At 49.6% G+C, this 18,328-nt stretch overlaps 1 protein-coding gene across 1 annotated transcript in view; it reads right to left on the bottom strand.

The window, feature by feature from the left end:
- Nucleotides 1-1,576: 1,576 nt before the first annotated feature.
- MAP6 (microtubule associated protein 6) overlaps nucleotides 1,577-18,328 on the bottom strand; it is a 68,737-nt gene continuing 51,985 nt past the window's right edge. The window contains exon 4 of the mRNA XM_055320340.1: nucleotides 1,577-2,698. Coding sequence (XP_055176315.1) covers nucleotides 1,705-2,698 — 994 coding nt within the window. The 3' untranslated portion in view covers nucleotides 1,577-1,704. The remainder of the gene's footprint in view (nucleotides 2,699-18,328) is intronic.

Raw genomic sequence — 18,328 nt, forward strand, 5'->3', positions numbered from 1 at the left:
CATAGCCCCTGCCTGGCTGTCTGTACTCCACAGCCACTTTGTCTGAGAAGCCTTCCTGGCTGCCCCCATCAAGTATTCGCTCTTCACTGTCCTCTCGGTTGTCTTAGGGCCTCATCCCACCCACCTTTGATTCTCATGAGATGGAGACTTCTTTACTGCTCTAACTCAATGCCCAACACTTGCCAAGACAAAGTGGGTGGTAAGGAAAAGTCTGTTGCATGTGTAAATGAATGAGGGACCTTGGGGATTGATTTAGAGGCCTTGGCTGGGCTGTTTCAGATATTGAATGGGCATTAGCAGCGTCTCAGTGTCCTGGGACTCTTCTGATCAGAGGCCTGGTTTTCTCAAGAAGCATAACCTCTGGATGAGCTTTAGGACCGAGCCGTTGGCTAACAACTGTCACCCAGAATTACCCTGGAGCAACTGGATTCCTGTTCCTCTTACCTCTTTGGGTTTCAATTCTGACTAATCCAGGGCCCAGCCTGCTGTGATTTGGTTCTTGTTCCTAGGCTTTAATGGGACCTGACCTGTGAAATGATAGAAAATATAAGTATTTCTCTCTGTCCCTGGTTCAGGGCACAGAGTTCCTTAAACTCTCGGAATTTCCTAGGTGATAGGATTGTCTTGTTTCAGTGAGGCAACTGTTGGTAGTCTCTGGGATAGCTTCAGAATGGGTGCTGGACACCAGAAAGACCAAGCCATGATTAGAAGCTTGGAACTTTCAGCCCTACCCCTATCTTCTGGGAAGGAGAGAGGGCTGGACATTGAGTTAATAATGGATCATGCCTACACGATAAAGCCTCCATAAACCCCCCCAAAGTACAGGGTTTGAAAAGCTGCTGGGTCACTGGAGGTACTGAGAGGGTGGCATGCTTGGTGATGGTGTGGAAGCTTCATGCCCCTTCCCCCATACTTTACCCCACACATCTCTTCCATCTGGATGTTTATCAGTATCCTTTATCCTTTTATGATAAACCAGGAAACCTAAGTGTTACCCTGAGTTCTATGAGACATTCTAGCAAATTACTGAACCCAGATATGGGGTTGTGGAAATCCCAATTTATAGGCCACAGTCAGAAGTATAAATAACAACCTGGGACTAGCAATTAGCATCTGAAATGTGGGCTTGGGGGCAGTGTTGTGGGACTGAGCCCTTAAAACCTGTGGGGCCCAGTGCTATCTCTGGGTAGATAGTGTCAGAAGTGAGTCAAATTGCAGGATACCCAGGTGGTGTCAGATAATTGTTTTGTGTGAAGTGTCAGACATGAAGTGCTGTGGAGTGTGAGAGTGAAGGAGAAACACAGGTAGGTTCTGCCTCACAGTGTTGTGATGGGGTCCCATCCTCAATCTCCTAGCATCTCCCACCCCCTCCCATCTTATGCTGTCTACTCGTAGGAGCCGGGGATTTCTCAGACTTGTCTGGCCCAGACGGAAGAATGCAGGGTCCTGCTTGCCCAATTTTAAGTGTGCCTGGTGTACACAAGTGCATATGTGCATGCACATGTGTGCGTGCACACACATGTACACACACACACTCAGTAGAGCCAGAGAGAAACACCGCTGAGCCAGAGGGACCAGTTTTATTAGATTCCAGCAAGACTATACAGTACATGTTTCATGCAGATTAAATATGTGTCTTTTCCGCCCCTGGGAGGGAGCACTGCCACTTGCTAGCTCCTTACTTGGCATGTCAAGGGGTGAGTATCAGGGGGAACTCTCAATATATTCCGCATGGGGGACAGTTGGGATCATGACAGGGGGTGGAGGCGAGACAGTGGGCAGCTGAGGGCCCTTGGGACCTTGAGTCTTCAGAGGTTCAGGGACCACAGGACCTTGGTCTTTTGCTGGTGGTGACACCAGAAGGTCTTGATCTTTCAGAGGCACCGGGGTTATAGGAACTTGATTCTTCACAGGCTCAGGGACCACGGAATCTTGATTCTTTGGAGGCTCTGGGACTACAGGTCCTTGATCCTTGACTAGTACTGGGACCACAGGACCTTGATTCTTTACATGCGCCACAGCCACCGACTCGTGATCCTTCAGAATCTCTGGGACCGCTCCACCTTGATCCTTGACTGGCTCCGGAATCACTAAATCTTGATTCTTTACAGGCTCAGAGAGCACAAGACCTTCATTTTTTACAGCAGCGGTGACTGCAGCATTTTGATCCTTCAGATGCTCTGAAACCATAGGACCTTGATCCTTGACAGGTGCTGAGACCATGGGACCTTGATCCTTGACAGGCGCTGAGACCATGGGACCTTGATCCTTGACAGGCGCTGAGACCATGGGACCTTGATCCTTTGGAGGCTCTGGTACCATGGGACCTTTATCCTTAACTGCTGCTGGAACCATAGGACTTTGGTTTCTTGGAGGCACCGGGACCAAGGAAGCTTGGTCCTTTACTGGGCCTGAGGTCACAGAACCTTCATTTTTTAAAGGCTCTGGGGCCCCGTGATCTTGATCCTTAACTGGTGTGGGGACCATGGGACCTAGATCCTTCGGAGGCCCCGAGATCACAGGAGCTTGACCCTTCAGAGGCTCTGGAGCCATGGGGCCTTGATCTTTTGGACGCTCTTGGATCACAGGACCTTGATCTTTCAGAGGCCCTGGGCCCACGGGACTTTGATCCTTGTCTGGCTCTGTGGCTATAGGACCACGATTCTTACTTGATTCACTGGTGGGCTCAACCTGGCTCCTGCAGAGGAGAGAGAGGTAGTCACTGTGAGGGCCAGAGGGCGGGCCAAGGATTGGGCAGAGCACAGATTGCCTGAGAAGTCTTGGCCTAGTGGAGCCTGGGCAGGGTAGCTCTTGCCGGAGAGCCAAGAGGAGAATCTACTTTGCATGTTCTTAGTACAGAACGTGGGGTGGGGTGAGGGGCAGGCTCTGGAATCAGTCATTCGATGTGCTTGCCAATTGATTATAACCTGCGCGTGGCACAGCGGGTGGCACCCAGGTGACGAGGGCAGTATTGTAGCAGGACTCAGAGTCCTCCTGTGGCCATCCCAGCAGCCCGTCCACCCCATACTCCACTGAATCTGCTCTCCTTCCTCCGTGATAACTGGGCCCTCCTGCAAGCCCATCTTAGCTATCCACTCAGACGGCCCTACAGGCTGGGGCACTTGCCTCCTTCTCAGGGCCTCCTGAGGCTCCCACCCCTCCCCACATCCCTTGTAAGGGCCGGCTGTGGAGAGGGACGAGAGAGGGCAGGGGAATGTCCCTCTGACCCCTGTCTCTGCAAAGGGAAAAGTATTTTAACATTAACACTGTTTAGAATAGCCTACACAAGGTGATAATAAAAAGCTGACAGGCTTTTCATTGGTTTTATTACTGCATTTAAATTCTCTGTCTACAATGCACCACACTGTTGCCTGCGCCGCTGCCATTGGCCTCACCTTTGGCAGGTGATGGCTGGGACTCCGCCATTCAGGCAGCGAAGAGGCCCTGCTCCCCTCGCTCTGTCCCCACTTCTGGCTCCCTCTACTGTCCCTGGGCTGTTGCCTTCATTTCCTCCAAGGCTCTGGGGCTCATTTCCCTGTGGCCGAGCTCAAGCCTGTCACCAGGATTCACTGCAGATGCTTGCCTCAGCCCTTGGCCCCTCTGCTTGGTAGAGAGCAGGGGACATCATTGCCACCAAGGGTAAACCTTGCCACGCTCAGAGCCCCCAGTCTAGTTTAGAATGCACACTCCTTCCTTGCAGGCCAGGCTGAAATTTGCTACTCAAGAGCAGCCACTCAGCCAGTGTCACAGACCCTCACGCAGCCCTAGCACATTCCACTTTCCAAATCACTTCTTTTCCTAGTTCATTTCAGCACCCCAGCAACCCCATGAAGCATGCGGGAGGATTTTATTACCCTTACTAGTCAGATAAAAAACTGAGGTCCCGAGAGAGCAAGTGATATGGAAAGGGAGGGACCTGAACAGATTCTAGAGTTTGGGTCTTTCCGCTCCCGGAGCTTGCGCTCTGTCCCGTGTCATGCCTGGCACACAGTAGCTGCTCAGGACAGGGGAGCTATTATTACACTTTTACACTTTGTGGCCAGTTGAGTCTCTAAGCTGAAAACCACTTCAGCATTTTAACAGTTCCTATTAGCTTTTAGGACTGTGTCTTACCTGCTTATCAAAGCTGGTCAGTAAGACCCCTACTTGCTAAGACTTTCATAGTTCATTATGGCTTCCTCTCTCTTGGCCTCAAGTTTGTCGTCTATCTCATTGGATGATATTTACTCAGAAATTTATGTAAGAGGGCAGCCCAGGTGGCTCAGCGGTTTAGCGCTGCCTTCAGCCCAGGGTGTGATCCTGGAGACCCGGGATCGAGTCCCATGGCGGGCTCCCTGCATGGAGCCTGCTTCTCCCTCTGCCTGTGTCTCTGCCTCTCTCTCTGTGTGTCTCTTATTAATAAATAAAATATTTTTTTAAAGAAACTTATGTAAGAGATCATGTATGTAAGCACCTGGTACCATGACATTCCTATACAATATTACAATTATTTTTCTATTGACTTAGAAGTAAAGTTACACATATTTGGACTATTTTTATTCTGACATGTCATCTCGATCCAGAAGCTTTTTACTGTGTTTGGCATTTTGAGCTATCTCGGGAGCCTACATCTCTCAGCAGAGTACACAGTGGCATGGGCAGGCTTTGCCAATCCCTCTGGGTGTCTCTGAGCCTCACAGTGGACACACAGGGACCAAGGTGGCTCCCTGGCTCACATGACACAGAGCACAGTTGCTCTGGCCAGATGCACACAGCTGGCTGCCATCAGTGGGACCTTATTGTTTGCAGAGAGAGCCAGGCAATGCCGCGAGAAGTATGCAGAATCCAAGGATGGCATCGTCATACACCTAATACTTGGAGGCGGGCCAGAGAGGAAACACAAAACACCCAATTCAGAATAGAATCAGGTAGAAAATCGATTAGATGAATCCCATCAGGTAGTGAACCTGGGGGTGACAGAGCTGAGATAGGAGGCACAAAAGATGGCAGAGCTTAACTTGAACTTGGGGCCTTGCCCTGCAAAACCTACCTCACTGGCAGGACACGGACTCAGCGTCCTGGCTGGCATGGAGATGGGACAGGGTGCTGGCCCCACAGCGTGGGCAAAATCCATTTCCCTGGGTATTTGAGGCATTGGCTCCCAGCCATTCCTCACGTTCTGCCAAACGAGCCTCTCGGCCCCCTGTGAGTTAACCCTAAACTTGCTTGAATACAGGATCTTAGATTACTTTGGCTAGTGAACCTGTTTCGTTAGTCAGTGTCCTTACTCATGGGGAGGTTTAGAATGAAGATTAGAAAGGATAAATAAAATCAAAGCTACCATATGGCCCTTTTTTGGTATTAAGAAAAAATATATGTAGATTTATTTTGAAAATATTTGTGATGTTAAAAAAGTATCTGATCAGGGCAGCCCTGGTGGCTCAGTGGTTTAGTGCTGCCTTCAGCCCAGGGCCTGATCCCAGAGACCTGGGATCTAGTCCCACGTCAGGCTTCCTGCATGGAGCCTGCTTCTCCCTCTGCCTGTGCCTCTGCCTCTCTCTCTGTCTCTCATGAATAAATAAATAAAATCTTTTTTTTAAAAAAGTATCTGATTGATTCCAGTATAAAATATGTAATGAAATAATTAATTTAGATTTGTGGTTTTAAGTTGAAAGATACAGGACAATTTTATAAATTTTGAAAACAACAATGGAACTTTTATGATAACCCAATAGTTCTATTTTGAAGCTTAGTTTATTTTAAATTATTTGCAATTTAATTTAAATTATTTAGTGGAGCTGAATTAATTAGGTTACGCAATCCCCCTCAAAAGAGATTGTTGAATTTTACTAGGTTTTAATTTTTTATTTTTTTAAATTTTTTAAATTTATTTATGATAGTCACAGAGAGAAAGAGAGAGGCAGAGACACAGGCAGAGGGAGAAGCAGGCTCCATGCACCGGGAGCCCGACGTGGGATTCGATCCCAGATCTCCAGGATCGCACCCTGGGCCAAAGGCAGGCGCTAAACCGCTGTGCCACCCGGGGTTCCCCCTTTACTAGGTTTTTAAAGTGTTACTTTTATAAATTAAGCATTAATTTTTAAAACCAAAGCGGCCTTGGGGAACCTGGCTGGCTCAGTCAGTGGAGCATGCAACTCTTGATCTTGGGCTTGTGAGTTCGAGCCCCACATTGGGTGTAGAGATTACCCAAAAATAAAAATCTTAAAAAATAATAATAATTAAAAATAAAACCAAAGCATCCTCAGTTGATTTTCCTATGAACAGAACCACCCTCAAGAGTGACATAAAACTCACACTGACACCGACTGGTCATCACTTGGTTCCACAGTGTCCTGCAAGTCTCCCCATCTGTAAAAACGCCCCACCATTCCCAGTTAAGACTGGCGGAAGCCACACACACTGTGCCTTGTGAGATGAAGCTGAGCCCTCCGGGTGGAAGCCGGTTGTTGAGTCGAGATGGGCTGCATTCAGCCCTGCTCAGCCCATGGGCCAGCTGTCCTAGGGCATGGCCTAACCCCCACAACCAATCTGGAGCGCTGCAGCCAGCTGCAGACCTTCTCAGGACAGCACATGCCACGGGCCCCCTCTTCCCCATAGCCTGCGTACCCTCTCATCAACTAGAACAGCCTGTTGGGTTTATCTTGGCCTCTGTGCTGCTCATTACCTGCAAGATCTTGGGTAATTACTCAACTACTATAGACCTCAGTTTCCCCCACCTGTAAAATGGGGAGAACGATACAAACATCAGGAACCACTATGACAGAGGATCAGTTGATCCCGTTGGGCAGGGCTATGAAATCACAACTCTTGACATTTGTATAGTGCTTTGGTGCATCACACGGTTAAGTCCATTCCCATCAAGCTCAGTAACAACAGCTTCCTAGATGCTCACGTACTCCTTACTGTAGCTCACCCAACTCTCACAGCAGCCGTGGATGAAGGCAGGGAGTGGGGGGCCCAGCCCTGCACACTCACCCCCCTTGCACTGCCCTCTGGCCAGTCCATGCTGTTTTACACATTCCCAGTGCTTTGTTGGTTTGTCTCTGCCTCCTGGACTGCCCCCTGTCACCCATTTTGCCTATCTGTCCTGGCAGCTAGGCTCAGACCCTCCTCGCAAGGTCCTGGTGGCATCTCCCCAATGGAGACTTCCCTCATGTACCTCCTTACAGTCTCTCCCAGGTTCACACATCCCCCCTCCCATCAACGTCAGTCCTCCCTGCAGTTGACTGTGAGCTCATCCCCCACTGACCGCAGCCCCAGTGCCCAGCAAAGTACCGGCAACAAAGAAAATCAAATGCAAGGATTTACAAATTAGTACTGAGATCTGCTTCAATATTTCTCCCACGGCCTGAGCCAGAACCCCAGAGTCATCTTTGATGTCTCCCTTTTTCTTAAAACCATTACCCAATCTACCAGGAGCCATCTGTTCTAGCTCTTAACATTTACGTCTCAATAGTCCTCCTTCTTTCCCTCCTTCCCTCCCTCCCCCTCCCTGCTGTGCAAGCTGTGCCGTCATCTCCATGGACTGCTGTCACAGCTCCCTAGCTGGTAGCTTCTCTTGCTCCTCCAGTCCATTCTTCATGCAGAATGGCCTTTCCAAAAAGCAACCCCCTTCCCTGCTTACAATGCTTCATGGCTCTCCTTGCACTCAGAATAAAGAGTGAAACCTGTTACATGGCTCCACCTCGCTGACCAACCTGCTCCCACTGCCTTCCTGGCTCTGTGTGCCCTGCTCCTTTCCATTCTGGCTTTGCATGTGCTGCTGTCTCCTCCCAGAACATTCTCTTGCTCCCCCTTGCCCTGGTTAATGTGTACTCATCTTCCATCTCTCAGCTCACTGGAGCACTTTGCCAGGAAAGCCTTCCCTGACCCCACCGATGTGACCAGGTCACCTGCTATAGGTTCGCGTAGTCCCCAGTACTCCCCTACCCCTTAACACAGCTCATAACTTGCATTCTTCTGGATTAATGTTTTCCCTGCTGGATTGAAGCATTCAGAGGGCAGGACCATGCTGACTTTGCATATCACTGTATTGTTGGTACCTAAAACCACAGGGAAGGCCCCAACTGAATACTTGTCGAATGAATGAATAAATGATAGCCTGTGCCAGGCTCCGTCTTCTTTGCAAAATTTAATGTTCCAAGGTTACATGAGACATTCTAAGTCTTGGGAACTTAATTTTCTGTCCTTTCTCCTGTTACCATGGAGACAGGCAATGCCTCCTGGATACACACACACACTGGCCTTTATCAGAGTCTGGAAACAGGCTTATCGAGCCCTGCTGGAGATTATCTGGAAAAAGGGCTTCTTTCCCTCCTGCTGGTTCCGCCTTGCACACAATTCTAATTCCATCATCCACCCATGTGGTTCTTTTCTCTTTTTCCCCTCACTAGACTGTCTCCTGATGCACCATCAAAGCAGTCCAGAGCTAGGACAGTGCTCCTATAGGAGGGCCCTGTTCAGAAATCAGGGACCTGTGGACCCTGTCCATGAATCCTCTGCCTCCACAGCTTGGGAAAGCCCTGGGGAAGAAAGAAACTCCTGTTTCCTGAGCAGTAACCAGTACCAGGAGCTTTCACATAGATCACGTCTTCTAATGTAAAGAGCAGCCTGATGGAGGAGAAAGTGTCGTAGCTGGGCTGGAGCCAGAACTGGGTTTGAATGCTGATCCAACACATTCCTAGCCCAGGGGATGTCATGGGCCTGCCAGTCTCTATACCTCAGCACCCATAATCTATAAAATGGGGATTACAATGTTCATCCTTTTAGGAGGATTAGTATATGTGAATACTCATGACGTGATCTCTGGAATATGGGTGATGTTTAGTAGATGTTAACTCCAAAGAGGGACTGAGTTAGTCCAGTTGTGTTACCCTGCAGATGGGGAGCTGGCTCAGAGTGGGCAAGTGCCTCTCCTCTAGCCACACAGCCAATGCATAGCAGATCCAAGACTAAAACACAGGCCTCTCAACATCTTAGTGGATAGGTAGAGGGGATGGAGCCAACTCACTTGAAGCAAAGTGGGGAGGAGGGGCTGAGGCACGGCCCAGGCCGACTGCACCTCAGGGGCTCTGGTGAAGGCTGGGGAGACAGTGGACAAGGCAATCTGATGGCTTTGCTCTCCTCTGTCTGCCCCCGTGGGTCTCATGCAGGAGCCCACATTTCCCAGACATAAACAAAGCTTCCAAGACGGTATACGAAATGCAGCTACCAGAGGGGAGGTGCCTAGGAAACCTTCTCTAAAGAATCTGCAGGAGACAAGGCATTCTCAAGACAAGAACTCCCACTCCTGCCTCTCTCCCCCACAGACTCCATGGAGGCCTCTGTTTTAGCAATTACTATGGTGTTTGGTAATGACCTGCCTCTTCTGCTGGTGCGCTCCATGCGCTGCTTTGTTCATCTTTTATCTACGTATCTGGGGTCCGGCTTATAGTGGCACCCACAGATTTGTGTGAGGAACAAACCGCTGGTGTGTAGCTTTTCCTCTTCATTCTGTTTTATTTTGTTCTCTTTTATCCATTCATTGGACAAAGTTGGCTAGGCCCTGTGCAGGGGCACAGGAGTGAATGACAGTGGGGCCCTTAAGGAGCCCCCTGTGAGCAGCACGGGACAGACCTATACGCACACATCACACCCACTGTAGAGCTACCAGTGTTTCGGCACCCTCATCAGCCCTAGCCCAAAGCCTTCATCAGTATGTCTCTTCAACCAGAGAGGCCCAAGGTCCCTTCTGGGACAGAGATGTCACTTTGCTAGAGAAGTCCTCTCTCTCTGCCCTATGAAAACACAACACCTACGGAGCCAGATGAAAGGCGTCCAGAGCCGGAAGGACAGACTGGATCATCAGGTCCCCTGAACTACTGCTCCTATGTCCCTGCCATGCAGCCCCAAGGTGGGCACACACCTAGGGATGCAGCCCACTATTTGGTTTGGTGGCCTAGTGTTTAGACCCCAAGCAGAAACCTGCTTCTGTGCTCTGCCCCAGGCCTGGTCCTGTGCTCTGGTGCCACTCTTTCGGAGGATGCCACACTGCCTGTCCCCGGACAGCCTCACGGATATCCAAAGGGAGCAGCAGTTGTGTCCTTCTTCCTGGGTTTTCTGGGCAGCACACTCCTTACAACAGTTCAGATATTTGCTTTCCTCCCCATCTGCACTGCTCTCCTTATGACATGTCTAGGTGGGCTCCCTCTCCCTTGGGAAGTGTGACCCCTAAAATCAGAAGGGACATTGCAGGTGTAGTCTCTAAGCAGGACACACGGCCTGGGCCCTGGAGTCTGTAACTCCATCCACTTAGCTCTTGGCTGCTTTGTTTCTCTCAGCCACATCAGGGCTGCTGCCCGCACCATGCCTGCCACCCGCCCCCCCCCCCCAAGCTGCCTGCAACCCCCTCACCTCCCCAGCGGGTAGGGATTCAGATACAGAGCCACTTCCGCAGTGAAACCCTCCACCACCAAGGGGTCAGTCCTCCTTCTCCGTGTTCCCATGGAGCCCTCCCCGCTCGCTGCAGCCCCAGCAGATATGTCGCCCCACTGTTCTTAGCTGCCCCTCCAGATTGGGGTGAGACCATGGTGATTGTCATCTCTTTCCTTCCCTCTCCTCCCCTTCTCCCCTCCCCGTCTTCCTTCTCACCTTCCTTCCATCAACATTTAGTAAATGCCCACTATGCGCCAAGCCACCCAAAAGAGTGGAGAAGCAGAGCTCAGGCAAGGGGCAGGCACCTGGTAGGAGTGAGACATTGTAAAGGTAACTCACGCAAGATCAGATTCTAACAGCCACGTTTCCCTGACACAAATCATGTCCTATTTTTAATCATGTTCACACCTTTCTGTCTTTCCAAATGGTAACTTTTCTTTATGGTTTTCTAGCAGGGCTTGCCATACAAGGTGGCACATTGTATTCTCACAGCAGCCCTGTGGGCCAGGCAGGTGGGAGGTGTGTGTGTGGGTGGCCCCGGCATCCCTCATTTTCCAGCTGTGGGTGGAAACGAGGTTCAGAATGGGGAAGGGAGTTGCCTAAGGTCACAGAGTGAGTCTGTGGCGACGTTGAGACTTTTACCCAGGAGGACAGACTTGAATCAAGCTCTTTCCTCTCTACAACAATATCCCTGAGGGATGGGACACCAACTAGAGAGATTCCACATTCCTCCACAGAGGTCTGAACAGGCCTGGTGCAGGAGGCTGGAGCCATTGACCTCTGCAGGTCCCCAGGCCTAAGCTCCCAACTGCACCTCCTGAGAGAGTTGCTTCTCTGGGGGCTAGGCCCACAGGCCCCCTTCACCTCAAGCCTCTCCAGCATCCACTAACAAGGACTCCCCCAGGCTTACCACCTGGTATTCAGCAGACCCTGTAAAGAAGATAGTCCCAGGGGACACCTGGGTGCCTCAGCAGTTGAGCGTCTGCCTTTGGTTCAGGTCATGATCCTGGAGTCTCAGGATCCAGTCCCACATTAGGATCCTGCAGGGAGCAGGATCCTGCAGGATCCTCTTCTCCCTCTGCCTGTGTCCCTGCCTCTCTTTCTGTGTCTCTCATGAATAAATAAAATCTTAAGAAAAAAAAAAAAAAAGAAGATACTCCCAGAAAGCAGCAGCACCTTGGCCTAAGAGTACCCATCTACATCCATACCTGTAGGCCCTACCTGTATGGCTGTCAATCCGCCTACCAGCTTAGAGCCCCACAGAGTCCACCCAGATGTGGCACATCAGCACAGAGGGAACAGCGAGGACCACAGGTAGGAATAATGCTGCCACCACAAGGCTTAATTCTGGATGGGGGTGGGGGCTCACCATGCAGAGAGTGGGTAGGGGTAGTGACTGTGCTGATCAAACAGCATCTGTGACCTTCCTTCATCTGACTCATTTTCTATGGATGATGAGAGCACCCAGAGTCCCTGAGGATTTAGAGCAGGGATAGGACAGGACAAAGAAGCCGATGACACACATATTCACAACTGAAATCCTAGAGATAGTCCCAAGAGCTGGACAAAGAGTGGGTTTTAGTAACCCAAACTTGGCTTCCAATCCTGGCCCACCACTTACAAGTTGTGTGACTCTGTCATTTAATCACTAAGTCTTGATTTCTTTATCTGTAAAGACTTCCAAACTCTCTATCTAGCCTTTATGTGAGGATTCAATGAGGGCAAGGGTGTGAAGGCCAAATAAACGTTCTTTTCCTTCCTGGAGGCTGTGCCAACTCCGCATCTTACCAGCGTGGAACCGCGGACCCCGGCAGATTCCTAGCTCAGAGTTCTTGCCATCACTCTAGGTTCCCTGCAGGCCGATGCGTTGTTGTGAAGCCCAGGGAGATGGTCGCATGGGGCATGCTAGATGACTAGGTTTTCTGCCCTGTGTTGTTGCTGTTAAACCATCTTTTCTAGATATAACCTAAGAAAAACTAAACAGATTCCCAGTTGTATAATAAGAATTTCAAAACGCATGTTCAGTTGGTTTAACGTCAAGAAGGCAAAGTCAAAGGCAGAGCTGCCTGTCTCAATGGGCTGCCAAGAATCTGATAATCCTGCTAATGACCCTTTTCAAAATGTAAAGTGCTGAACTAAGGCAACCAGGCAGTAGAGGCTCAGTTCTTCTAGCTCTGTGCTCCCGGGAACTTGCAAATCAATTTTTGTCCTTTCTTCCCACTCCATCTAATGCAAAGGATGAGACCTTGAGCAATTGATCAAAATTGGTTTCATGTGTCCAGAGGGGCTCAATTAAAATGAATGTGTAGTTGCAGAAATGGAATCTGAACCGGGTGATTACAGGGTGTGCACGGAGGGGGCAGGCCGGGAAAGGGCTGGGGGTGGGAGGGTAGCAAGGACCAACCCCTAGGAGGGCTCTATCTCAGGCTGTTGTGTGACAGGGTGAGTGGATTTACCACATGTGGCTCCAGCCACCATGCTGTTGGGACCCGGAGTCAGCAAAACCATCCAGGAAATGAACTACTATGGCAAGGATATTCCACTTTGTAGTTGACAGTGGGCTTTTGCCCTCACTGGGCCCTCATAACAGACAGTCCTGCGGATCAGACGCAGGTATTGCTAGCTGTTAGAACTCTTCCTACCTGCTGAAGTCTGGAATCAAAAGCTTCAAATAATACTATGTCCCTTGCTGACCTAACTCCTACTTTTTGGGTTTGGGAACCAAACAGATTTGGACAGTGATAGATACTTGTATTACTGCTATCTCTTTGGGGCTCAAAGAGATTAAGAGACTCAGCCAAGGTCACACAGCTAGTAAATAGTAGAGCTTGGATTTAAAACCAGGCCTGTTGGCTCAAATTCCCAGGCCTCCTTTTTAAGAGACCTCCCCAGGGCGATGCTTCTCTGCCATCATGAAGTTAGGAGATCTACACCGGGCAGGGGGTGGGATTAACCAACCTTTTAAGATTACCTTGTAACCAAGAGTCTTTGCTTTTTTTGAAGTCAGGCCTGGTTAGAAAAAGTGGCTGCATAAAGAACAGAGGCAGGCTGGCCATTGTAAAACCAGCCATTGACTGCTCTGTGATCTGTGCCCTGACCTCTCTTGAAACCACCCCTTTAGTGTGAGCAGAGGCAGTTATTAGGTAGAACAAAGCCTTGTGGAGGCGCCGTGATGAATATGGAGGCAGATGGTGCATCTCATCATTCACTCACTCACTCATTATTCATTCAACAAACAATTTAGAAGACATTCTCTGAGGTAGGCATCGGGCCAGCAGCTAGGGCTACAAAGGTGAGCAGAAGGAGCTGGTCCTGGCCCTGGGGGAGCACAGTCTAGTTGGAGGGAGGGTGGGGAACACACACACACACACACACACACACACACACACATACACACACACGAGCAGGTGGAAGTTTATGTGGTGAGTTCTGTGATGAAGACACACACAGGGAGCATCTTACCCAGCCTGGGAGGTGCGGGAAAGGCTTCCTGGAGCTGTCTCCTGAGCTGAGTCTCGAAGGATGAGTTAGCCAGGTGGAGAAGCAGGAGGAGGGCAATCGGAGCAGGCGGGGCGGCGTGGGGGAAGGCATGGAGGTGAGAAGCAGCATGGCGCACTGAGGGGACAGTAAACTTCTGCGGGCCGCAAGGAGCCCATGGGTGGTTGAAGGCAGAGTGTGACATGGTCAGATTTGCATGTTCTAAAGATCCCTCTGGCAGCTTAAACCAGCAGCAGTGGCAGGAATTTATTTACCCCAGCATCTGAAGTCCCTTGGCCCCGGATAAGATGTCTGAGTTGAGATCGTCATAGACAATGTCAAGTCAACAAGCAATTGAGGACCATTTGTATGAGGACAAAGGACAAAGAGTTAAGCTCGGTTCTACGGTTTGACGGAAGCAGCACAAAATGGTGGCCTCTGATCCAATGCCTCAGGAAATGGACGTCAGTTTTCTCTTGGTATCTCCAGTACCAAATAGATTTCTTATGAATAAAAAATTTGTTAGATCATTTTGTGTCCAATAACCCTGTGTTCTAGTTACCTGACCAGTTAATTTAGTAGCCAAAGGAGAAAACCTGTATCTCTGGCTGAGACAGTTGGTCGGCTCAGGCAGGATGTTTGAGTCAGTTGTGTGTAGAGACCTGATGGAATTCTTAACTCTCCCCATTTGCATCGGGGTCCCAAGATTCAAAGAAGATCTTAGGTAAGCCTACTGGAGGGCTTGCAGTGTCCTGACTAGACCATGGCCCTGTGGGGTGTGGGTGCAGCTTTAGTTAAGAATCCAACTTGTCTGAAGGCTGATGATTCTGATGTCTGAAGGCTGGGACTTCAGGCCAGCCCCAGCCTTCCTCAGGTGAGGGAGGGAAGCAGTGCAGGCCGAGGAGCAGAAGACTCAGGCTCCACGCAGATGCCCCTCCTCTCTGAGCTTCCCCTCCTTGTCCACACTAGGAGGGGTTACTAGAATGGCACAGAGAGAAATGCTTTGTGGGCAGTCAATAAATAAATGTAAATTGTTAAAATGTAATTGATAGGTCCATGGACACAAGGTGATTCAGTAGCTAGAATTCTTTGAAAGCCTTCTTCTCCAGTGGAGTGTTTGCCTCAGTCAGCCTCCGGGATTATCTGAGATTACCTAAAGCTAACTCTCCGTCAGAGACAGTGAACTTGGACCTGTTGAGGACTGTAAAAAGAAGGAGGAGGGCCTGAAATGATCTTCATCTAGTGTCCGTCCTGGGTTCCCTATAGACATCATGTCTTTCTACCCGCAGTCCTCACCTCTGAGGTGGGGGTCAGTGTCCCCATTTTCAGAGAACACCAGGGCTGACAGTACTTAGGGAAGGACACAGGGTTACACAGCTGGCAACGATGCCATCCGAGAACCTTGTTAATGCCTAACTGCACTGCCCATGTGAACCTGTTCACATAATAAGGTGTGTAATGATGCTGGTTCTACGATTATAGGTATTCTGGGATGGCCCAGGTGTTCTGAGGATCTGGGCATCAAATGGCAGTGGGATGGAGAAGGTTTGGGCTATGTGCCTGCCTCTGTAAAAGTGGAGCCTAAGAAAGGTTCCATCCCTTTGAGACAGTGGTCTCTCCTCTCTGGGGCCTCAGGTGGAGCTGGGGTAGGGTCCTGCTGTAACCGTGGATAGTCCACAGGCTATGAGCTGAAAGAAACTTGTATCCGTGGTCCTGAAAATGTCCACTGCTTTGAGACATTTTAGCAGGAAAAGGATCCTGAAACCACGTTGACACATTAAGGGAGTTGCTAACCTTTGTGAAGTGGGCCTTGACGCTCCCCAGATCTAGGAGAAGCAGGTTATAAAGTTTTAAACCCTAGTGCAAAAAACCAAACCAAAACAAACAAAAACTGAGGGAAGGATTTCCTAAGAACACACAAACTGTAAGGAAGAATTACAATATACTTATAACTAACTTAGTAATAATGACCTATTTTAAAACTAGAGGGCTGGTTTTAATTTGGTTAGCTGTTTGGAGAGGTGACACCAGTAATGGGTTATAGATTTGCCTCCCGGGCTTGGGGCAGCTCGGAGAGGCTGAGGCTCTGGGTGAGGCCTTGATCCCGGGGCACACAGATGAAGCCTCTCCAGCTTCCTGCCTCCTCTGCTGCTGGGTCCATGCCCCCTCCCTGATTCTGAGTACATCTCACCTTCTCTCAGCTTATTATCAGTGTCCTCAGATGTGTGTCTTTCTGTGGGTCTTTCCCCCTCTCTGTCTCTATTTCTACCTCTTGTTTTTCTCCTGTCTTTCTACCTCTCTCGATCCCTGGTTTTGACCAAAACAGCTCTTAACTGATCACAAAAGACCTGAATAATGTACCTTTATGTATGTTTTATTTATTAAATACAATTTTGTGTTCTCTGCCTTGTACAGAAGCAGGTGAGTGGAATGCTTCCTGTTCATCTGGAAAACAAATATATTGTGGGTTTTCAAATATACGACCCTTGATTGATTCCCACCATGGCTTCTCCCCAAAACCCAGAAATTGGGGGCCGGTAATAGAATAAAAGTCCCAGCCCAGAGCTCCTAGTCTAATGCAAGAGAGGACCCGTGGTTGTTGTCGGCTCTGTGGGTAAGGGCAGGAAGCATGATGGCGGAGAGCATGCAAAGGTGGGGGGGTGCGGTCTGCATGTATGGAATGGAGATCCCCGTTAGTAAACGCCCATTCACGTGCCACTCTCCCTGACGGTCTCTGCACTTTCCGGCCCTTGCCTCGACCCTCCCTGAGTGAGCTGCTCCCTCAGCACCTGAGCTCACCTGGTGTTGGGCCCCTCCACACATTTGCTCTTGCAGCTCCTTTTGTCTGGCACGCCTTGGCCACCCCAGACTCTGTTCACCTGGTCACCACCTGCTCATCCACTGAAGTTGTACCTGATCCATGGAACCAGCTAGAACAGGCTCCTCCTTCATGCCCCACAGTGACCAGAGGTGGGGTCTCAATCATCCTGGTTCCCTGGTGCCCAGCACACATTAGGTATTCAATCAACATATGTTAGTAAGAGGAAGAGGGGTCCCATACCGCAAGTATATAACCTTTTGTCTCCCACTTTAGTAGAAGGATATCCAAGCGGTCAAACCTGGCCCTAGCTCTGAGGCCCCCTCCCACATCTGCTCTCCTGCCTGTAGGGCTGCCCCATGTGCCCTGCACACCCACAAACCACCCATCCTCCAAGGTTCCCACCCCAGTGAAGCCTTCTGATTCCCCATGCCTGGTAGGAAGAAACCTGTCCCTCATATGAGCAACCAGCTACCTGGTCTGTTGTTACCTACTTGGACTTTCCTTCTGGCTGTTTCCACTCCCCAGTGTTAGCCACACACAAGACGGTTGCCCCCATAACCCACACAGTGAGCCAGCCCCTAGAGGGTGGAAACTTCACAGTGATCAGAGGAAACCCGCAGTCCCGCAGGTTGACGGGGAAGGGGGTGGAGAATGAGGGCCCGGCCTCCCAGCGTGGCGACGCAGTGCTGGGCGCAGGCAGTCACTCATCCCCAGCAACATGGGATCAAAACGTTACACTACCTTGTTGGCCAGTGGGTCTCTCGGTCCATCTTCGCCTTTCCCAACACTTAGCTCTGACTGCTTGCAATTAGTATCTGAGAGGCAATCTAAAAGAGTCAAGCTGCATTATGGAGAACCCCAGAAAAACTGTAGGGTACAGCTCATCTCGTGGAGAGTGGCTCAAATGGCAAAGGTTGATTCCTTCACCTACTCAGCTGGGCCTTACCAAGGAAATAAGATCAAGAAAGTGGTGTTCGTCTTTAGCATTTATTTATAATTGGAAAAAAAAACTGTTTGTTTGTTTGTTTGTTTGTTTCTGAGCAAGCACAGACCACAAGCACGTCACAATCAATTGGCTATACATGAATATTTGTCGTCATTTTCTTACTAACAGCAGGAATGAATTAGCACCAAGAGAGGTGTGCGCTACACATTACATAGACAATCTGTGGTATGCAACAAAATCCAGGCCACAAAATCGTAATTAGACACTTCCTGTCTGCCTTGGAGAGGCAAAGGTAGAACGGACCAGTTGGAAGCACCAGCAGATAACGAAACACTTGGGGGAGCCAACACACAGCCTTAGGGATTATTTTTGCAGGCAAGCAAAGCAGACAATAGGAAAGCTTCAGGCCTCGCTCTCTTGCCAGGGGAGCTCAGGAATCCGTAGGGAGATTATGGAAAGGGACAGACAGGCATTGGAAGCTTGGTCATCTTCAGAAAGGCAAAACCAAAACACTGTTTTGTGAAACCAGAATCAGTTTTGATCAGTATGTTTGGGATACAGAATGAGACTGGCTGGGTTTTATTTGTAAACAGTAGAAATCAAAGAAGTTTCTTGCCATGAAGTGACACATTCAAGAGTCAAAGTGGACTACAAATCAGAGTTTTCTCAGT

This window comes from Nyctereutes procyonoides, unplaced genomic scaffold (genome assembly GCF_905146905.1).
Source record: "Nyctereutes procyonoides isolate TBG_1078 unplaced genomic scaffold, NYPRO_anot_genome, whole genome shotgun sequence".
Taxonomy (NCBI): Eukaryota; Metazoa; Chordata; class Mammalia; order Carnivora; family Canidae; genus Nyctereutes; species Nyctereutes procyonoides.